The 23135-nt window shown below is 51.7% G+C and overlaps 1 protein-coding gene across 1 annotated transcript; it reads left to right on the top strand.

Annotated features, from left to right (window-relative positions):
- The first annotated feature begins 11305 nt into the window (after positions 1-11305).
- On the top strand, positions 11306-20975 carry DUSP9 (dual specificity phosphatase 9). Its single transcript, XM_060252490.1, has 3 exons — positions 11306-11796; positions 17301-17726; positions 20663-20975. Exons 1-3 carry the CDS (start codon positions 11436-11438, stop codon positions 20956-20958), a joined length of 1083 nt encoding a protein of 360 aa, XP_060108473.1. The 5' UTR covers positions 11306-11435; the 3' UTR covers positions 20959-20975.
- Positions 20976-23135: the final 2160 nt, after the last annotated feature.

Raw genomic sequence — 23135 nt, forward strand, 5'->3', positions numbered from 1 at the left:
TGGGGGTGATGGGTGGTAAGGGGAAGGCACTCTGCACCTGCTCAGAGGCTCCTTTTCCTTCAACCCCCCTTGAGTTTTCTTTTGAGTAACATTGGGGGTGATGGGTGGTAAGGGGAAGGCACTCTGCACCTGCTCAGAGGCTCCTTTTCCTTCAACCCCACTTGAGTTTTCTTTTGAGTAACATTGGGGGTGATGGGTGGTAAGGGGAAGGCACTCTGCACCTGCTCAGAGGCTCCTTTTCCTTCAACCCCCCTTGAGTTTTCTTTTGAGTAACATTGGGGGTGATGGGTGGTAAGGGGAAGGCACTCTGCACCTGCTCAGAGGCTCCTTTTCCTTCAACCCCCCTTGAGTTTTCTTTTGAGTAACATTGGGGGTGATGGGTGGTAAGGGGAAGGCACTCTGCACCTGCTCAGAGGCTCCTTTTCCTTCAACCCCCCTTGAGTTTTCTTTTGAGTAACATCGGGGGGGGGGGTGATGGGTGGTAAGGGGAAGGCACTCTGCACCTGCTCAGAGGCTCCTTTTCCTTCAACCCCCCTTGAGTTTTCTTTTGAGTAACATCGGGGGGGTGATGGGTGGTAAGGGGAAGGCACTCTGCACCTGCTCAGAGGCTCCTTTTCCTTCAACCCCACTTGAGTTTTCTTTTGAGTAACAGTGGGGGTGATGGGTGGTAAGGGGAAGGCACTCTGCACCTGCTCAGAGGCTCCTTTTCCTTCAACCCCACTTGTGTTTTCTTTTGAGTAACAGTGGGGGTGATGGGTGGTAAGGGGAAGGCACTCTGCACCTGCTCAGAGGCTCCTTTTCCTTCAACCCCCCTTGAGTTTTCTTTTGAGTAACATCGGGGGGGTGATGGGTGGTAAGGGGAAGGCACTCTGCACCTGCTCAGAGGCTCCTTTTCCTTCAACCCCACTTGAGTTTTCTTTTGAGTAACAGTGGGGGTGATGGGTGGTAAGGGGAAGGCACTCTGCACCTGCTCAGAGGCTCCTTTTCCTTCAACCCCACTTGTGTTTTCTTTTGAGTAACAGTGGGGGTGATGGGTGGTAAGTGGAAGGCACTCTGCACCTGCTCAGAGGCTCCTTTTCCTTCAACCCCACTTGAGTTTTCTTTTGAGTAACAGTGGGGGTGATGGGTGGTAAGGGGAAGGCACTCTGCACCTGCTCAGAGGCTCCTTTTCCTTCAACCTCCCTTGAGTTTTCTTTTGAGTAACATCGGGGGGGGGTGATGGGTGGTAAGGGGAAGGCACTCTGCACCTGCTCAGAGGCTCCTTTTCCTTCAACCCCACTTGTGTTTTCTTTTGAGTAACAGTGGGGGTGATGGGTGGTAAGGGGAAGGCACTCTGCACCTGCTCAGAGGCTCCTTTTCCTTCAACCCCACTTGAGTTTTCTTTTGAGTAACAGTGGGGGTGATGGGTGGTAAGGGGAAGGCACTCTGCACCTGCTCAGAGGCTCCTTTTCCTTCAACCCCACTTGAGTTTTCTTTTGAGTAACAGTGGGGGTGATGGGTGGTAAGGGGAAGGCACTCTGCACCTGCTCAGAGGCTCCTTTTCCTTCAACCCCCCTTGAGTTTTCTTTTGAGTAACATCGGGGGTGATGGGTGGTAAGGGGAAGGCACTCTGCACCTGCTCAGAGGCTCCTTTTCCTTCAACCCCCCTTGAGTTTTCTTTTGAGTAACATCGGGGGTGATGGGTGGTAAGGGGAAGGCACTCTGCACCTGCTCAGAGGCTCCTTTTCCTTCAACCCCACTTGAGTTTTCTTTTGAGTAACAGTGGGGGTGATGGGTGGTAAGGGGAAGGCACTCTGCACCTGCTCAGAGGCTGCTTTTCCTTCAACCCCACTTGTGTTTTCTTTTGAGTAACAGTGGGGGTGATGGGTGGTAAGGGGAAGGCACTCTGCACCTGCTCAGAGGCTCCTTTTCCTTCAACCCCACTTGAGTTTTCTTTTGAGTAACAGTGGGGGTGATGGGTGGTAAGGGGAAAGCACTCTGCACCTGCTCAGAGGCTCCTTTTCCTTCAACCCCACTTGAGTTTTCTTTTGAGTAACAGTGGGGGTGATGGGTGGTAAGGGGAAGGCACTCTGCACCTGCTCAGAGGCTCCTTTTCCTTCAACCCCACTTGAGTTTTCTTTTGAGTAACAGTGGGGGTGATGGGTGGTAAGGGGAAGGCGCTCTGCACCTGCTCAGAGGCTCCTTTTCCTTCAACCCCCCTTGGGTTTTCTTCTGACTAACCGTGGGGGTGATGGGTGGTAAGGGGAAGGCACTCTGCACCTGCTCAGAGGCTCCTCTTCCTTCAAACCCCCCTTGGGTCCCCTTCTGAGTAACTGTGTTGGGGTAGGGGGTGATGGGCTGTAAGGGAAAGGCGCTCTGCAGCTGCTCAGAAGCTCCTTTTCCTTCAACCCCCCCCCTTGGGTCCCCTTCTCAGAGTTTCAGAGAGAAAATGCATGCCCAGATAGCACCAAGCAAGTTTCATGAGAGAGCAGGGATTTGAACCCAGGACTCTGGGATGGTTCAGGCTAACAGATCTTGGAAGCTAAGGACGGTCAGCCTTGGTTAGTACTTGGAAGGGAGACCACCAGGGAAGTCCAGGGTTGCTACGCAGAGGCAGGCAATGGCAAAACCACCCCTGTTTGTCTCTTCCCTCACCTGGATGGCCCAGGCTAGTCATATCTTACAAGGTAAGATGTGTCAGGCCTGGTCAGTATTTGGATTTGAGGCTTCCAAGGAAGTCCAGCGTTGCTACGCAGAGGCAGGCAATGGCAAAACCACCTCTGTTTGTCTCTTCGCTCACCTGGATAGCCCAGGCTAACCCAAAATCTTCAGATCTCGGAAGCTTCACAGGGTCAGCCCTGGTCGGTATTTGGATGGGAGGCTTCCAAGGAAGTCCAGGGTTGCTACGCAGAGGCAGGCAATAGCAAACCACCACTGTTCATCTCTTCCCTGACCTAGGTTGCCCAGGCTAATTATATCTTAGAAGCAAAGCAGTGTCAACCCCGGTCAGTATTTGGATTAGAGGCTACCAAGGAAATCCAGGGTTGCTACGCAGAGGCAGGCAGCGGCAAACCACCCCTGTTTGTCTCTTCCCTCGCCTGGATGGCCCAGGCTCGTCATCCCTTAGAGGCTAAGCGGTGTCTGCCCCGGTTAGTATTTGGATGGGAGACTACCAAGGAAGTCCAGGGTTGCTACGCAGAGGCAGGGAGTGGCAAACCGTTTCAGTTCATCTCTCGCCTTGAAAAATCCTCTGGGGTCGCCATAACGGCTGCAGATTAACAGGACTGTCTACCATCTCTGGATGCTAGACCAGCACGCTAACCGCTGTACGACCCTTTTCTGGCTTTTTCCCCATTGAGAGAGAGATAGGTAAGCTGGTGGGGGCGATATGGCCCTGGGCGACAGCGATTGTGTTCTCAAATTCCCAGTGTTAGTGCTTTGCCCCATGGATGGTACTGTATTCTTGACTAAGGAGGGGTTTCATTTTGATTGCCGCCTGTGGAGGCTTAGAGGGGCCTGTATTTGTGAAGAGGGTATGCAGGAGGCCCAAGACAGTTTTCCTGTCTGAAGTGGGAAATTAGGAGGGAAGCTGACCCCAGGCTGAGAAAGAAGTACAGACCCACGGTCACTCAAGAGTGAGGATTCGAACGTGGATCTCAACAGATCCTAGTTTGACACTCTTAAGTGCTAGAGCCAGGCCTCATTTGGAGCAGGAGCTTTCAGGAGCGGAGCTGCAGAATATCTAAATTTTATTGTGCTTTTTCTTTCTTACCCGACTCGTCAAAAATACTTGCTTCTGGGCTCCATTGTCCAAACCTCCTGTGAGAATTTTGCTCAACTGTAAGACTCGACAAACTTTCTAATATTTCCCCCCCCCCCCAAAAAAATGGGAACATAACCCAAACATTTCAAGCGGACAGATGGAAATCTTCCTCGTGCCATTGTGGCCACATAGGAGAAGGCCATTCTAAAAGTATGACAGGAGGGAGGTTTTATTATGACCATTCTATTTCAAAAAGCATTGTAAGGTAGATGCTGAGCTGATCTGATTTAGTCCGCCTTCCGATGATGTCAGGGGTGTGTGGCAGATGCAAATGAATTGTGCTAATGAGCTCCGGCATCTCTTTTTCAACGAAATAACCCTTGAAGCATGCTGGGGTGTGTGGGTGTGAGTGAGTGAAATGGTATTTGGATTTACCATTTCTGATATCAATATGTTCAGCCATTTTTGCTGGTACCCAAAGTGTGGGATGCAGCATTTAATTAGAGCCAGGATTTGGTACCTTGTGGGACGCGAGTATACCTGGTGTAGAGAAAATGGGTAGAGAGAGATTTTCCTTCCTCTCCCCCTAGAAGAAGACAGTGACAGGGTGGATTCAAAACAGAAGCACTTCTTCACACAGTACGTATATAACCAGGGGTGGAATTCTAGTAGGAGCTCCTTTTCATATTAGGCCACACACCCCTGATGTAGCCAATCCTCCAAGAGCTTACAAAAAAAGAGCCCTGTAAGCTCTTGGAGGATTGGCTACGTCAGGGGTGTCTGGCCTAATATGCAAAGGAGCCCCTGCTAGAATTCCACCCCTGTATCCTGTATATAACTGATGGATTCTGCTGTCAGAAGATGTGGGTATGCCCCCACAGGGCTTTAAAAGGGTTTTTCAAGAAATTCCTGGAGGGGCATCTTAACCGTCATGATGTCTAAATAGAACCTCCATGTCCAGAGGCAATATACCACTGAACTCCAGTTGCTGGGCAAGTGTGATTGAGAGCTCCTCTCCTGTGACTTAATAGAGCAGGGGTGGCCAACGGTAGCTCTCCAGATATTTTTTTTGCCCATCAGCCCCAGCCATTGGCCACCCCTGTAATCTCGGCTTGGCTTCGCGAACGAAGATTTAAGAAGGGTGCAGTAGTCCACGTCTGCTGCAGGCTCGCTGGTGGCTGACAAGACCAATGCGGGACAGGCAGGTCCGGCCACAGTGGCTGCAGGGAAAAGTCTGATTTGGGGCTGGTGCTGTAGCAGTGCGATTCTTCCTCAATCTCCTTTTGTCCTCAAGACCAGCTATGCATGCGTTCTCAAAGGAAGAGACAGCCTGGTGGATGGTGTGCCTCCATGCTTTGCGATCTGAGGCTAGGTCAGACCACTGGTGATGGTTGATGTGACAGGTGCCAAGGGATTTCTTCAAGGAGTCCTTGTACCTCTTCTTTGGTGCCCCTCTATTTCGATGGCCAGTGGAGAGTTCGCCATACAGGGCAATCTTGGGAAGGCAGTGGTTTTCCATCCTAGAAATATGCCCTGCCCAGCGCAGCTGCGTCTTCAGCAGCAGTGCCTCAATGCTGGTAACCTCCGCCCGCTTGAGGACCTCAGTGTTGGTCACAAAGTCACTCCAGTGGATGTTGAGGATGGTGCGAAGGCAGCGCTGATGAAAGCGCTCGAGGAGTCGCAGGTGATGACGGTATAAAACCCACGATTCGGAGCCGTAGATGAGGGTTGTCATCACAACCGCTTTGTCCACCCCTGTAACAGAGTAAGGGCTACAGCAGAGGTGACCAAACTGTAGCTCAGAAGCCACATGTGGCTCTTTCACAGGTATTGCGTGGGTCTTAAAGCGCTCACTGCCCCATTGGCCGGCTTGGAGAAGGCATCTGTCTCTTTAAATCACTTCTCCAAGCAAAGCCAGCCGATGACTTGGAGAATGCATTTAAAGTTAAAGTTGCTTCCTTTCTACCTCTCCCCCATCTATTTTCCTTCCTTCCTGTCTTGTGGCTCTCCAACATCTAACATTCGTATTTTACGGCTCTCAAACATTTGATGTTTATTCTGTGTGCTCTTCCATTAAACAAGTTTGGCCATCCCTGGGCTAGACAAATCCCAGGTGTCAGTTTACCCTGGTGTCTAGAAATCAAATTGGCAACATCTGCTATTTTTTAAGTCATTTTATTGTCGAATTGCTTGGCAGTCCTCAGTAGAAGCGCACATGTATTGGAATAGGTATTGTGGGAGGACAAATAGATACAGCCAATGGCTTTCTCGTCGCTTGTTTATGTGTAAACTTAATCCTGCAACAATGATGAATGAATTCGTTTCTTAGCTACTTGGTTACTGTGCTGGCGCCAGTGTTTAATTAAATGGAACTTTTAAAAGCAATAATAAAAATACAGGAAATTGAGAAGCTAAGTTACGGTTAGAGGTTTTGTCTTAGTGCTGCAACCAGGGTTGTTATTGGTAGAAAGTGAGTTTAAGTCACAGCCGATTTACGGTGATCCCATAGGGTTTTCAGGAGCCAAACAAAGGCTATTTGCCTTTGCCTTCCTCTGCAAGGCACAGAATCATAGAGTTGGAAGGGACCTCCAGGGTCATCTAGTCCAACCCCCTGCACAATGCAGGAAACCCACAAATACCTACCCCAAATTCACAGGATCTTCATCGCTGTCAGACGGCCATTTAACCTCTGTTGAAAACCTCCAAGGAAGGAGAGCCCACCACCTCCCGAGGAAGCCTGTTCCACTGAGGATTCACTCTAACGTTCAGGAAGTTCTTCCTAATGTTGAGCCGGAAACTCTTTTGATTTAATTTCAACCCATTGGTTCTGGTCCTACCTTCTGGGGCTACAGAAAACAATTCCACACCCTCCTCTCTATGACAGCCCTTCAAGGACTTGAAGATGGTGATCCTGTCACCTCTCAGCTGCCTCCTCTCCAGGCTAAACATGCCCAGCTCTTTCAAACTTTCCTCATAGGACTTGGTCTCCAGACCCCACACCCCTGGACTTCCTTAGTGGTCTCCCATCCAGTGCCGGCCCAAGGGCGGACAGAGGAGGCAGGCAAACTAGGCGCTTGCCTGGAGCACCGGGACGGGGGGAGGCCAGTTTGGCGCACCTACCCTCCTGGCGCCCTAGGCAACCACCTAGTTTGCCTAGTGGGCAAGCCAGCCCTGCTCCCATCCAGGGCTGATCCTGCTTGGCTTCCCTGATTGGATGAGATCGGACCAGCCTGAGCTATCTCGGTCAAGGGAAGAGCCGTTCGGAGGTGGCTTGCTGTCGCCTGCCTCTGCGTAGCAACCCTGAGCTTCTTTGGTGGTCTCCCATACGAGTCCTAACCAGGGCCGACCCCTGTTTAGTTTCTGATATCTGACAAAACCGGGCTAGCCCGGGTCATCCAGGTCAAGACAAACCAGCGTTACCCGATATTTATTGATATGTAACCACACATTTGTCATTTGGGGGGTTTTACCGTCAAGTTGCAGCCAACTTATGGCCAGCCTGTACCATTTTCAAGGCAAGAGATGGTCAGATATAGTTTGTCAGACGTAGGCAATATACCACTGAACTCCAGTTGCTGGGCAGGTGTGATTGAGAGCTCCTCTCATGTGACTTAATAGAGCAAGGGCGAGAGCAGAGGTGGCCAAACTTCCTTAGCTCCCTAGACCATCTGGCACCCTAGGCAAGGCTAAATTCTAGCCCCCCCAAACACTGATAACATCACTGGATCACATGAGGGGGTGCCTCCAGAAGGCCAGCGCCCTAGGTGATAGCCTAGTTTGCCTGATGGCAGGAGAGCCAGTTTGGTGTAGTGGTGAAGTGCGTGGACTCTTATCTGGGAGAACCGGGTTTGATTCCCCACTCCTCCACTTGCAGCTGCTGGATGGCCTTAGGTCAGCCATAGCTGTCGTAGGAGTTGCCTTGAAACGACAGCTGCTGTGAGAGCCCTCTCAGCCCCACCCACCTCACAGGGTGTCTGTTGTGGGGGAAGAAGATATAGGAGATTGTAAGCCGCTCTGAGTCTCTGATTCAGAGAGAAGGGCAGGGTATAAATCAGCAATTCTTCTTCTACCTTTGTGTAGTGACTCTGGACTTCCTCAGTGGTCTCCCATCCAGACCAGGGCCAACCTTAGCTTCCGAGATCTGATGAGATCAGGCTAGCCGGGGCAATCCAGGTCAAGGCAAGGGACATTCAGGGGTGGTTTGCCATTGCCTGCCTCTGCACAGCAACCCTGGACTTCCTCGGTGGTCTCCCCTCCAAATACTAATCAGGGCTGACCGTGCCTAGCTTCCAAGATCTGATGAATTCAAGATAGTCTGGGCTATCCAGGTCAAGGCAAGGGACATTCAGGGGTGGTTTGCCCTTGCCTGCCTCTGCGTAGCAACCCTGGACTTCCTCGGTGGTCTCCCCTCCAAATACTAATCAGGGCTGACCGTGCCTAGCTTCCAAGATCTGATGAATTCAAGATAGTCTGGGCTATCCAGGTCAAGGCAAGGGACGTTCAGGGGTGGTTTGCCATTGCCTACCTCTGCGTAGCAACCGTGGGCAGTTTTGGTGGTCTCCCATCTATGTACTAACCCTGCTTAGCTCCCTAGACTGTCTGGCACCCTAGGCAAGGCTACATTCTGCCCCCCCCCCAAACACTGATAACGTCACTGGATCACATGAGGGGGTACCTCCAGAAGGCTGGCGCCCTAGGTGATAGCCTAGTTTGCCTGATGGCAGGGCTGGCCCTAAGCCTGGGCCATCCCAAGTCAGGGCAAAACAGGGTTACTCCATAATTATAGATATTCTGTCCCATTTTTCGTAGTTGTAATAGAATCACATGGGGCTATGAAAAGCTAAACAGTGACAATAATTGGAGAATGTGGCAATGTTTGATTTTAATTTTTAGATTTATATCCCGCCCTTTCCCACAAGTGGGCTCAGGGCGCCTTACAACAGAATTTGTTTTAAATAATTTTTTTTATTATCAACTCAAACAGCTTACAGAAAAACATAAAAGTTCCAAAATATGAAACAACATACAAACTCGCCAGTAATGTTACACAAATTAGGAAAGGAAAGGTCCCCTGTGCAAGTGCCAGTCGTTTCCGACTCTGGGGCGACGTTGCTTTCACAACATTTTCACGGCAGACTTTTGACAGGATGGTTTGCCATTGCCTTCCCCAGTCTTTTACACTCCCCGCCCCCCCCCAGCAAGCTGGGGACTCATTTTACCGACCTTGGAAGGATGGAAGGCTGAGTCAACCTTGGGCTGGCTACCTGAACCAGCTTTCGCCGGGATCGAACTCAGGTCGTGAGCAGAGAGTTCAGATCACAGTACTGCAGTACTCCTGCCTTACCACTCTGCGCCACGGGGCTGCTGCACAAATTAAGACAAAGTTAAATAATTAGCAAAATGAATTCTTTAAAAAGGAGACAATTTTTCCATTACAGATTTATGTTGAGGTATATTAACACATGACTGCACCTCATCAGTAATCTTATCTAGTGTAAAGTAATCCTAAACTTTGAGATACCGAGTCCATAGACTAGGGGATTGCTCATCTTTCCATTTACAAGCAATAACCGCTTTAGCTGCAGTGAAGAAAGTCTTTATAAGCTCTCTATCCTATTTCAAAACAAATGCAGATTCCCAAAAATTCAAAAGGATCAAACTTGGAGAGAATGGGATCATAACCCCTGTAATTCTGAAAATTTCCTTAACCACCTGTTTCCAGAAGGTGACAATCACCGGGCAGGACCACCAAGCGTGGTAAAAGGTAGCCTTAGAAACACAACGTTTCCAACAGTGGAATCAGGAATTGAATGCGAAAGTTGAGCAGGAGTTCGGTACCATCTAGAAATCACCTTATACGTTACAACAGAAATTTAGACACCTATTACAGATTAAAAATAAAACATCATCAAAACGTAACGGTGTAAAAACAAAGGCAGTACAGCATCACAAACACAGGCGGCGAGCCAACAACAGCGTATCAGCTGGTATCTATCAACGCAGCACAGTCCCCACGATGGTGAGATGCTTGGGGGAAGCGATGGTTTCCAACAAGGATGCCTGTCGGATCAGTTAAAAGCCTGGCGGAAGAGCTCCGTCTTGCAGGCCCTGCGAAACCTGGATAAGTCCCGCAGGGCCCGGATCTCTAGCGGGAGCTCATTCCACCCAGGTAGGGGCCAGGACTGAAAAGGCCCTGGCCCTCGTTGAAGCCAGCCGGGCATCCTTAGGACTGGGGACCACAAGAAGTTGCTGTGCAGCAGCTCTCAAAACCCGGGGGGGGGGGGCTCTCATAATTAAAAATAATCCTGAAACTGAAAAATGAGCCTGTGTCTTAAATTTTCGAGCTAAATTCTAGAGCCAAAGAAAGGTTTCTGGGCCTGTTCAGTTAGTCTGAAAACGTGTGGAACTGGGAGCAAAAGTGTTCCCAGACACAGGATGTGGGGCAGTTTTGAGCCCCCAAACCTCTGCACTCGGTTACTGAAGGCTGGGGTGCCTGCAGTGTGTAAACAGCCCATATTGTCATCCGGCTCTCTTAGCTGCAGCCGTCTTTGCTCCTGTTGCCAGGAAGTCTCGTCAGCATCTGGCCAGGATGGGGGGGGGGGGGCGGGAATGGACGGTAAGGTGCCAGGAAGGGAACGCGCACTTCCCTTGTTTCCCTTTGCCTGCCTCCTCTCTCTTTCTCTGTCTCTCTCCAGCCTCACTCTTTTCCTTTCCCACTGCAGGTTGATCTGATGACGGATTCCAAAGCCACACGCGTATTCCCCTATTCTCTGGGACCCTGAGACCTCGCACTCAGCGCCCTGGGTGTCTCTGACTTCTGGACCCTCTTTTGCCGTTTTCTCGCCTCCCCTTGGCTCGTCTGGATGCCTGCTTCTGACAGATCGGTTCACCCCTGGCCTCTGCTCCAGCACGTCCTCTCCAGTGGTGTCGGATAGGGCGACTACTGGGAGGACCACAAGGTGCGGTGCTTCTCAACTGACGGAACTCTCCTCGAACTCAGGGCAGCGACCTCAGAAGCTGGGTCCTCAACCCCTTCCGGCGAGCAAAGTCAGCTCGATCGACACAGATCATCCTGCACAAATTCTGTCCGAACCAGCCTAATCTGGTGGGCTTCAGCTACCTCTAAAGTAGCGGATAGTCCCTGCGTATTAACACCTGGTGTGCCACGCCAGAAAGGCTTACCGAGAGAAAGTATCCGAGGTATCCAAGAAGCAGCTTTTTCCCCAAAGAACCTGATGTTTTCCCTCCATCTTTTATGACTGCGCTGTTTGGTTTTGGGGGGAGCTGGCTCCCATTCTTCTCCCCCGAAGGAGACACGAAGGATTGTCTCTATGCACAGAGTAATGCCCCATGGTGCCCACCAGTTACCTTTCTAGCATGAGCCGTTTCCTTGCAATGGGAAAGCTGAGCCCATCTGCACTTGCGATGTGATGTAGAGACTGCTCCTGGCAGAGGTCCATTGGGATTTGGGGGATTTTACATTCAGGACATCCTTATTGGGGGGGGGGGGATACCCCTCCATGGATTCCTTTCGCAAGCCCCGCAAGGGTGGAATAGCGGGAGGTGGTGGACATAACTTTTGATAACCGACTGACGTCTGCCGATTGCATCCATTTGCCTAGGACAACCGAGAGATTCGGGCGGCAGGCTCCATGCTAGGATTCTAACCCTCCGGACAGTGGCTGGGAGCCACATGGAAGCCCTGGGCAAGTCCACGGCATGGCTGCGGGCTGAGCTCGCCTCCCCTTCTCCCCGCTTGCACATCCTCGACTGCCGTAGCCGGGAACTGTACGACTCGTCCCACGTGGAGCGGGCACTGAGCGTGGCCCTCCCGGGATTGCTGCTGCGACGCCTCCGCAAGGGGAACCTTTCGGTCAGGTCTTTGCTCCCTGGACCGCCGTGCGGCCTCGGGGGGAACACCGTCTTGCTGTACGATGAAGGGACACTCCACTTATCCCAAGCGAGGGATCCGGAAGAGGACAACGAGGAGTCGGTGCTGATGACCCTGCTGCAGAAGCTGCAAGAGGAAGGGTGCCTGGCCTATTACCTGCAGGGTAAGTGTATGGGGATAGGGCAGGTGGCCAACCTCCAGGTGGGGCCTGGAGATCTTCTCGGATCACCACTGATCTTCATATGATCAAGGTCAATTCCTCCTGGAATTCCCCCTGGAGAACATGGCTGCTTTGGAGGGTGGACTGTATGTCATGATACCCCACTGAGGTTCCTGCCCCAAACTCCACCCTCCTAAGCTCTAATCTCAACTTGGAGTCAGCAACCTTAGGGGGAGGCGAGCATAGTATTTAGGGGAAGGAGATGCCATTCTATGGAAACCTGGGGGTTGATCTACTTAGCCCAACTTTCTGGGATCAGTCCTTCGGTGGAGCAGCTAAAAGGCAGAGCCAGGATCCAGGGTAGGGTTAAGAGGTTGAGATCTGGAGATTTCCCCCTTGACCTGTCACACCAGGAAATGCAGCTCTTCCTACACATTCCCCCTCAATCAGTTCACTCCCCGTTGTTTATAGATCCAAATAGGCAGCCATGTTGGTCTGAAGTAGTAGAACAAAATAGGAGTCGATTGCACCTTTAAGACCAACTTAGTTTTATTCAGAACGTAAGCTTTCGTGTACTCTCTTAAGCACACTTCATCCGACGAGGAATCTGGCACAGTGAGCAGATTCCAGCTATGTATGGCTCTGCTCACTGTGCCAGATTCCTCGTCTGATGAAGTGTGCTTAGAGAGCAAACGGAAGCTTATGTTCTGAATAAAACTAAGTTGGTCTTAAAGGTGCAATCGACTCCTATTTTGTTCCACGTTGTTTAGTTCACCATACTGAAGACTGAAGACAAGAGAAGGGGCAGAGGAGAGAACCTGAATGGGGGGTAGAAGCCATAGTAGCCCAGCAGTCCAGTTCAGCCACAGGTTTTATGGTCATCTGTGGGGTTTTGCAAAGGGGTAATTGTAGCCAGGAGGGAAGACTATAAAGATCCCTCCATTGATTGGTCAAACTATGGTCCAGCCACAGACTCAAAATTTAAATGCCCTTTCTGCTCCCCACCGGTCTCCAATCCAATTGGGGAGGGGCTGTGGCACTGTGGAAGAACATCTGCTTGGCATGCAGAAGGTCCCAGATTCAATCCCTGGCATCTCCAGTTAAAAGGACCAGGCAGGAGGTGATGAGAAAGATCTTGGCCTGAGACCCTGGCTCAGTGGCAGAGCCTCTGCTTGACAGGCAGAAGGTCCCAGGCTCAATCCTTGGCATCTCCAGTTAAAAGGACCAGGCAGGAGGTGATGAGAAAGACCTTGACCTGAGACCCTGGCTCAGTGGCAGAGCCTCTGCTTGGCACGCAGAAGGTCCCAGGTTCAATCCTCGGCATCTCCAGTTAAAAGGACCAGGCAGGAGGTGACAAGAAAGACTTTGACCTGAGACCCTGACTAAGTGGCAGAGCTTCTGCTTGGCATGCAGAAGGTCCTAGGTTCAATCCCCGGCATCTCCAGTTAAGAGGACCAGGCAGGAGGTGATGGGAAAGACCTTGACCTGAGATCCTGGCTCAGTGGCAGAATCTCTGCTTGGCAGGCAGAAGGTCCCAGGTTCAATCCCTGGCATCTCCAGTTAAAAGGACCAATGGTAGAACCTCTGCTTGTCATGCAGAAGGTCCCAGATTAAATCCCCAGCATCTCCAGTTAGAAGGACCAGACAGGAGGTGATGAGAAAGACCTTGACCTGAGACTCTGAAGAGCCAATGCCAATCTGAGTGGACAGTACTCACTTTGATGGACCAAGGCTCTGGTTCAGTACAAGTCAGCTTCCTGTATGTTCATGTATGAAGTGCTGCATTACAGGAGGGGCCAGGACTATGGGGAACTTCCACATTCAGAGGCACAAATTCTCTGAATCCCAAAGCCAGGAGGCAACATCAGGAGGAGGCCTCGGCCTCTGCGCTCTGTTGTTGGACCTCCAGAGGAAAGGGTTGCCCAGTGTGTGAAGCAGGATGCTGGACTACATGGTCTGATCCAGCAGAGCTTTTCTGATATTCTTATCAGAGGAAGACCTCAACCTCTATGCTCTGCTGTAGAACCTTCAGAGGAGCTGGTTGGCCACTGCGTGAGACAGGATGGTGGACTCAATGGACCACTGGTCTGATCCACCAGGGCTCTTCTGAAGTTCTCATGAAGGCCTCAGCCTCTCTGCCCTGTTCTTGGTCTTCCAGAGGAAGTGGTTGTCTACTGTGTGAGACAGGATGGTGGACTAGATGGACCTCTGGTTTGATCCACAGGGTTTTTTTTTATTTCTTAGGAAGGCCTTGTTCTCTCTGTCCTGTTGTTTGCCCTCCAGTGGAACTGTTTGGCCACTGTGTGAGACAGGATGCTGGACTAGATGGGTCACTGGTCTGATCCACAGGGTTCTTCTTATGTTCTTATGAAAAACTGTACCTGCTTTTTGTGCTGCTGTTAAGAACACAACAGCCCCATGCACTGAGAGGCCCAACAGAGAATATCTTCGATGTCACGTGTTATTCTTCTGTTTCTGAGGCCAGAAGGCAAAATAAGATTGCTATGACCTCTGAAACGCTGAGCCGTAGAATGCCGGCTGGAGGCCCAGGAATTGGGACCATATATCGGGAGGATAGGATCCTGGCTGCGTATAGTGCACAGTCCATTCACCTGAAAATACCACCTTTCATTCAAAGGAGGGGGGGGGTAGTTTATCACTTTTGCAAAGAGAGGCATGAAAGTGGCACAGGCAATACTTGACAAAATTTTCATTGCTTGGAGGGCTACTCGAGAGACGTTTCCTGCAGTTGTGGAGAGGGATCTGTAAAGCTCATAAGAACATAAGAGAAGCAATTTTTGATCAGGCCAGTGGTTCATACAGTCCAACACTCTGTGTCACACAGTGGCCAAAAAACCCCAGGTGCCATCAGGAGGTGCATAAGAACATAAGAGAAGCCATTTTGGATCAGGCCAGCGGCCCATCCAGTCCAACACTCTGTGTCACACAGTGGCCAAAAAACCCAGGTCCCATCAGGAGGTCCATAAGACTAAGAGAAGCCATGTTGGATCAGGCCAGTGGCCCATCCAGTCCAACACTCTGTGTCACACAGTGGCCAAAAATCCCAGAGGCCATCAGGAGGTCCCCCAGCAGGGCCAGAACTCCAGAAACCTGCCCACTGTTCCCACCCCCCAAGCACCAAGAAGACAGAGCATCACTGCCCCAGACAAAGTGTTCCCTTTATAAAAAGGTAATACCTTTTCACTTATAGCCACTCATGGACCTCTGCTCTTAAGAACATGAGAAGCCATGTTGGATCAGGCTAGTGGCCCATCGGGTCCAACGCTGTGTTTTCACAGAGTGGCCAAAACCCAGGGGCCATCAGGAAGTCCACCAGCAGGGCCAGAACTCCAGAAGCCCTCCCACTGTTGCCCCCCCCCACCTGCCACCAAGAATACAGAGCATCACTTTCTCAGCTCAATGCTCTTCCCTACAATTAGCAACATCTGAATAAATTACACCAAACAAGCCATTTTTGCAAGTTTGCATTTAGATCACAGAGTGCAATTTGCCTTGGGGCTGATTTTGGGATGGAGGGGGGCAGGACACACAACTTCACTTTTGTCTGACGTCAGGTGCCTCCAAGCCCTAGAACGTAGACAGTTTTAAAAACATATTCCCCTTAACTCGAAGCCACTCCCTTTGGACTTAGGGCAACTACTTCCATTGGTGGCATACCAAAAATAAATTTCTGCCACGCTGTGGCTTAAAAGCAGCGAGGTACATGTGCCGTTTTGTATTGGAACCTGGATAAGCTCAGGCTAGCCGGATCTCAGAGTCAGAAGCAGGGTCAGCCCTGGTCAGTGTTTGGGTTAGAGCAGGGGTGGGGAAGCTTTTTTCTGCCAAAGGCTGTATGGATATTTATAACATCATTAGCGGGCCATAAAAATTATCAACTTAAAAAAACAGTGCTCCGCCGAGAGAGGATGATTCAGGCCGGCAAAATTAATGCAAATAATTGTTTTTCTATTTGAAGTCATGTGGGGAGAGCCTAATCTAGCACACCCACACACCCAGCCTGCCGCCCTAGGCAAATGTATAGGTCCATCTTTATAGAAAAATGTAGCATATTAGACCACATCCGCTAATATCAGCATATTAGGTCACACACTCATTAGCATATTAGGCCACACCCTCTGGGATCATCAAGTGCAAACTGAACTGTGACAGTAACTTTTCATGCCCTGCAGCAATTCTGTCGGCCAGCCAGGCCCCAGGGAGGCTGCCCCATGGCTCGGTTCGGCCCAGCAATCCCCGAGGGCCACACCAAGTGACCTCGTGGGCAGTATACGGCCCTCAGGACGGAGGTTCCCCACCCCAGGGTTAGAGGCTGCCAAGAAAGTCCCGGGTTGCTACGCAGAGGCCGACAATGGCCAACCATCCCTGTTTATCTCTTCCCTAACCTGGTTAGCTCAGGCTTGCCCCATCCTGTCCGATCTGGCAAGCTAAGCAAGGTCAGGCCTAGTTAGTATTTGGATGGGAGACTGCCAAGGAAGTCCAGGGTGATGACATAGAGCAGGGGCAGCCAACGGTAGCTCTCCAGATGTTTTTTTTTACCTACAACTCCCATCAGCCGCAGCCATTGCCCATGCTGCCTGGGGCTGATGGGAATTGTAGGCAAAAAAAAAACATCTGGAGAGCTACCGTTGGCCACCCCTGACAGAGGTTTCTGAACATATCTCTTGCCTTAAAAAGCCCTATGGGGTCATCATACGTCAGCTATGACTTAAATGGCACTTTCTAAGACCACTGGAACCCCCATTAGTGGACTTCCGGTTCTGGAGCATTATTGCAGGCAGTTAGGAGATACCGCTCCATCTTTGGGAAGCCCAGCGGTCTCTGCTTCATCTTCTTCCTGGGTGGGGCCAGTTCTGCTTCCTGTAGCAAAACAGAAGTGAGCTGGGCTAGTCCTGATCGCGCAGACTTCATAGCATCAGGGCCTGTTGATGCCACGTCTATGGCGCTCCATGCAGCAAAGCTTGGGGACCCCACTCTCAATGCCAGATAGCCTCTGTCTGGGGCAACTGATGCTCTGTATTCTTGGTGCTTGGGAGGGGAAACAGTGGGAGGGCTTCTAGTGTCCTGGGCCCACTGGTGGACCTCCTGATGGCAACTGGGGGTTTTTTTGGTCACTGTGTGACAGAGTGTTGAACTGGATGGGCCATTGGCTTGATCCAACATGGCTTCTCTTGCGTTCTTGTGTCTGGGGCAGTGATGCTCTATCTTCTTGGTGCTTTGGGGGGAATAGTGGGAGGGCTTCTGGAGTTCTGGCCCTGCTGGTGGACCTCCTGATGGCCCCTGGGTTTTGACTACTGTGTGACAGTGTTGGATTGGATGGGCGATTGGCCTGGTCCAACATGGCTTCTCTTGCGTTCTTGTGTCTGGGACAGTGATGCTCTGTCTTCTTGGTGCTTGGGGGGCATGATTCAACATGGCTTCTCTTATGTTCTTATGCTGCCCCCTTGTGCGTAACAATATTCCATCTCTGGGTTTTGTCCTCCCCACAGGAGGCTTCAGCAAGTTCCAAGCCGAGTGCCCGCACCTTTGCGAGACCAACCTGGACCCGGCCAGCACCAGCAACTCACCTGTGCCCCTGGCGGCCTCTGTGGTGGGGCTGGGCGGCCTGAGCCTCAGTTCCGACTGCTCGGACGCCGAGTCGGAGCCCCTGAGCAGCGGCGGGATGGAGTCCGAGGGGGCCAGCCCTCCATCTTTCCCTGTCCAGATCCTGCCCAACCTCTACCTGGGCAGCGCCCGTGACTCCGCCAACATGGACACCCTGGCCAAGCTGGGCATCCACTACATCCTCAACGTCACGCCCAACTTGCCCAACCTCTTTGAGAAGAACGGCAATTTCCACTACAAGCAGATCCCCATCTCGGACCACTGGAGCCAGAACCTCTCACAGTTCTTTCCCGAAGCCATCGACTTCATTGGTGAGTGATGGGAAGGGGAGGATAGTCCTGGCTGCTGCTGTTTCCCAGGCTGAAGCTTCCCCACTTAGCTACTGCCCCTGTTCTGAGCCAGCTTTGCCCACCTTAGCTCCTCCCTCCCCTTCCTTCCTTCCTTCCTTCCTTCCTTCCTTCCTTCCTTCCTTCCTTCCTTCCTTCCTTCCTTCCTTCCTTCCTTCCTTCCTTCCTTCCTTCCTTCCTTCCCTCCCTCCCTGCTTCCCTTCCCTTCCTTCTCTACTTCCTTCCTTCCCTCCCTGCTTTCCTTCCCTTCCTCCTTTCCTTTCCTCCCTTCCTTCCGTCTTTCCCTTCCTTCTCTACTTCCCTCCTTCCTTCCTCCCTTCCTTCCATCCTTCCTCTCTTCCTTCCTTCCCTCTCTCTTCCTTCTCTACTTCCCTCCTTCCTTCGTCCCTTTCTTCCATCCCTCCCTTCCTTCCCTCCTTCCTTCCTCTCTTCCTTCCCTCCTTCCTTCCCTCAGCTTTTACTTCTAGGGGGGTTGAGGAAATTCTGTTTCACCTGTATCTTTTTGACAATTTAAAAAAAAAAGTGTACTTTTTAAATATGCGTTTGTATGTGTGTGTGTGTGTGTGTGTTGACCTCTGGTGAGTGACGCCTACTGAGGGCCTGGAGGATATTCAGAAAGGAGGCTGAATAAAGCCTGCCTCTGCCCCCCCTGACTGCTGGTATTCCGAGGAGGTCTCGCATCCAAGGACTTGCCATAGTTGACCCTGCTTAGCTTGAGAGATCTGACAAGATCACACATGCCTGGGCTATGCAGGTCAGGGCTTTTCACCTGTATCTAACAAAGCGTGCCTGCGCACAAAAGCTTAGAATAAAACTTTGTTGGTCTTAAAGGTGCCCCTGGACTCCCAACTTAGTTCTGCTTCAGACTGCCCACCTGAAACTGCTTGACACGGAGAGTGATTAAAATGTGGAATTCACTGTCAGAGGCTGTAGTGGCAGCCTCAGGAGTGAACAGCTTGACAAGGGGATTGGGTAGGTTCATAGAGGAGAGGTTTATCAGTGGCTACTAGCCATGGTGACTGAGGGAAACCTCCATATTCAGAGGCACTGAACCTCTGAATCCCAGAGCCAGGAGGCAACATCAAGGGAAGGCCTCGGCCTCTCTGCCCTGTTGGCCCTCAAAGAGGAACTGGCTGGCAACTGTTTGAGACAGGATGGTGGACTAGGTGGACCACTGGTCTGATCCAGCAGGGCTCTTCTGATGTTCTTATGAAGAACATCAGAACATCTGTCCTGTTGTTGGCCCTCCAGAGGAACTGGTTGGCTACTGTGTGAGACAGGAGGCTGGACTAGGTGGACCACTGGTCTGATCCAGCAGGGCTCTCCTGATGTTCTCATTAAGGCCTTGGCCTCTATGCCCTGTTGTTGGCCCTCCAGAGGAACTGGTTGGCTTCTGTGTGAGACAGGATGCTGGATTAGATGGACCACTGGTCTGATCCAGCAGGGCTCTTCTGATATTCTTATGAAGGCCTTGGACTTTCCGTCCTGTTGTTGGCCCTCCAGAGGAACTGGGTGGCCACTGTGTGAGACACAATGCTGGACTAGATGGTCTGATCCAGCAGGGTTTTCTGATGTTCTTCTGAAAGCCTCAGCCTCTGTGCCCTGTCGTTGGGCCTCCAGAGGAACTGGTTGGCAACTGTGTGAGACAAGATGCTGGACCAGATGGACCACTGGCCTGATCCAGCAGGGCTCTTCTGATGTTCTTAAATTGTCATGGCCTTAAGAACATAACACAAGAGAAGCCATGTTGGATCAGGCCATCCAGTCCAACACTCTGTGTCACACAATGGCCAAAAACCCCAGGTGCCATCAGAAGGTCCATCAGTGGGGCCAGGACACCAGAAGCCCTCCCACTGTGCCCCCCCCAAGCACCAAGAATACAGAACATCACTGCCCCAGACAGAGAGTTCCAACAATACACTGTGGTCAGTATACCGACCTGAAAGGGCTGCTCCACTTTGCTGCCTCAGGGTATTCACTGCTTCCACAGTCCCTGTCTGGGGCTCTAGTTAGGCGGGGACGGACTCCTAACCTGCCTCTGGACTCACTAGGAACCCTGCTCAGGGCTTCCCATGGCATTTTGGGGCTCCCCTGGAGAGTTGGCAACCAGCCTCTGTGGCACTTCTCTCCGCCCTAGGGATTCCCCCAACCCACTCCCAGCGTTCCAAGCAGCTGGGGGAAGTAGGAGGCACAGAGGGACTCCACTTTAAACAAACGTGTCACACAGGCCGTTTTCCCACTGACCTTACCCCGGAGCATCCTCCCTCTTCACCGCGCAGCGTCTGCGTGGATTTCCCACCAACTGCTGCGCAGAACCAGGAAGTGCCGCGGCTTTTGCGTCGCAGATGTAAACCGCTAAAAACCAGTGAAGAGGGACGTCGTTCCGGGGTAAGGTCAGTGGGGGAAACGGCCACAGTAACATTTATTTACAGTATTTAACTATAAACAGGCATTTTTTAAAGAAGTGAACAGAAGAAAGAAATTAAAGTAGGGGAAAAACACTCCTCCTCTCCTTGTTCTAATACTTGCCCTGTCGGGATGACATGCAGGGCAGGCACCTTTCTTAGACTGGCAAGCCTGACTAGACCTTCCTCAGACTGTTTCCGTACTCACTGACTGCCCACTTTTAACTCAGAGCTCCCTGCCCAAAATCTATATAAAATCCTATATAATCCTTGTCTCTCTTGCAGCCTTCTGGGAGACAGGCCTGAAGGACTTTGTGTCTCTCTAGGAGGCTCCCCCCAGAATTGCTGGTTCCAGACAGGAGGGGAGGAGGAAGAGACTAGGCCAAATCCTGCCTTGAGTTTGACGGCCTCTTCCTGCCAACTCCCAGATAACCCTAGCTAAAATGGCGTTTCTCCACACATTCCAACGCCTTCTTTTTCTCCCTCTCTCCCCAGACGAGGCCCTCTCTCGGAACTGCGGAGTCCTGGTGCACTGCTTGGCCGGGATCAGCCGCTCGGTCACCGTCACCGTCGCCTACCTCATGCAGAAGCTCCACCTCTCCCTCAACGACGCCTACGACCTGGTGAAGCGCAAGAAGTCCAACATCTCGCCCAACTTCAACTTCATGGGGCAGCTGCTGGATTTCGAGAAGTCGCTGGGGCTCGGCAAAGGCAGCAGGCGCCCGGCCTCCGGGCAGACCTTCTTCACCTCTCCCACAGACGACAGCGTCTTCGAACTGGACCCGACGTAGGGACGGGAGGGGCTGGTTTGGGTTGTCGTCCTCTGCTCTTCGGTTCCACCCGGCGGCCCCGGCGGCAGAGCTCGGTGGAACCAACGGAATACCTCATCCCTGAGAGGGAGGCGCTTCTTTCGGAACCGGCGGCTGCTTCCACGGGAGGTCCAACCTGCCTTTGTCTTCTGATGCGTCCCGAGTGATCCTTTGTACCTGCCGATCTCGCAGACGAGCTGACACGGCCATAGAAATAACCAAAGACCCTCTCCCCAAGAGCTCTCCAGAGATTCCAGAAAAAATGTGTTGTTGTCTTCTCTCTGGAACGGCTGTTTTTTTTTCCTGGACCCAACAGTCCAGATTTAAATTTAGGATGTGGAAGGGGCGAATGTTTCTCCGTTCTATAGACCCCGTTTTTGAAACGAAGGCCATACCGTTCTTAACGTGTGAATCCTTTGTGGCTAGGATTTCTGGTTCTAACATAACATCCTTTTGTCGCAGGGCAAGGGGGAAAAAGTATCCTAGCGTGGACTGAACCAAATAAATGTGTATCTAAGTCAGGGTTCCCCATCTAGGGGTGAATCGCTCCCCAGCGACAGTGTTTTCCGGATGGTTTCAGAGCAACGGAACCCACAAACGTCAGCATAAACAGAATCCGAGAACGTCAGCAGATATAATCCGAGACTCTAGAAGTTGCCTTAAGGAGAATCCAATGCAGCACCAGGTCAGGTGTCCGAAACCATAGAACAAGGATGGACGATTTGCCCTCCCTTTTTATTGGCCCTTCTGTCTCGGTCGGCAACAGGAATTGACTCCACCGCGGGAGACCGTGTAGCTTGGGAAATGGCCGTGTTAAGGAAACCTCCAAGGCTCTGTCGGCTTTGGCTGCAGGTTCAAAATCCCGCATCGCCATACCTCATCCCCCACCAGCCCCGTGACTCCAGATGGCCTCCCGTGTCTCAGAAGGGGCTCAGCCCCGCCGCTCCGCAGCAAAGGAAATTTTGAAACAGATTTGCGTTAGGAAGACAAGACGGAAGGTGTGGCTAGCAGGCGGCAGAGTCCTCGATCCCATACCGAGGTGCAGTTGGTGTGTGTTTAAACCAGGAGGTGGGGAGTGTGTGAGAATGCCAGCATGTGCCCAGTTCCCCCTGCAGTGTGCGCGTACGCACCAGGCAAGAACATACCTGCATGCAGGGCTCCGTTTGTGCCCCCGGAACTTAGTCCTGGACCTTCTTTGTGGTGGCCCCGTCAGGGTTCGGCTCTGGAAGAGAAGGGCAAGAGAGTCTGTCCGAACATTCACAGAAGCAAAGTAAAGAACGCGATTCGTTGTCCTTTCCTCTCTCTTCCCCCCCAACCAAGAAGTCCCAGGGGCGACCCCTTGCATCTGGGTCTGAGAAGCAAAGCGTCTGTCTCAAAAGCATATAACACCCAAGCAAGCGTGATTACCAGCAATTACCAGTTTGGGTTTTGTTGTTTTTAAACAACAGTATTAAATTCACCGCTCTGCGCGTATGCAGTGGGCGCAATCAGGCCACGCTTCGTGGCTATACGTTAAAATACATCCAGAGTGTTTTGTGATTTTCCACTGAAGGCCCGTGGTCTGCTCGTTTAAATTTAGGATGCGGAAGGGGCAGCATCAGGCTCCTTTGGGTTCACCGCTGAGATGGGCAAATCGTTACCAGCTCAGGACTGGGAAATACCTGGAGATTTGGGGGTGGAGCCTGGGGAGGGCAGGGCTTGGGGAGGGGAGGAGCCTCAGCAGGGTCTAACGCCATAGAGTCCACCTTCCAAAAGCCGCCATTTTCTCCAGGGGAATGGATGGATGTCGGTTGTTTGGAAATCGAGTGTGATTGAGTGTGAGTACAAATGCCTGGAAAAGTCACATCTCAGAAAGGGGGCCAGGAGAGCCAGTTTGGTGTAGTGGTGAAGTGTGTGGGAGAACCGGGTTTGATTCCCCACTCTTCCACTTGCAGCTGCTAGCATGGCCTTGGGTCAGCCATAGCTTTCGCAGAGTTGTCCTTGAAAGGGCAGCTGCTGTGAGAGCTCTCTCAGCCCCACCCACGTCACAGGGTTTGATTCCCCACTCCTCCACTTGCACCTGCTGGCATGGCCTTGGGTCAGCCATAGCTCTTGTAGGAGTTTCCTTGAAAAGGCAGCTTCTGAGAGAACTCAGCCCCACCCACCTTACAGGGTGTCTG

Source organism: Heteronotia binoei, chromosome 13, assembly GCF_032191835.1.
Source record: "Heteronotia binoei isolate CCM8104 ecotype False Entrance Well chromosome 13, APGP_CSIRO_Hbin_v1, whole genome shotgun sequence".
Lineage (NCBI taxonomy): Eukaryota > Metazoa > Chordata > Lepidosauria > Squamata > Gekkonidae > Heteronotia > Heteronotia binoei.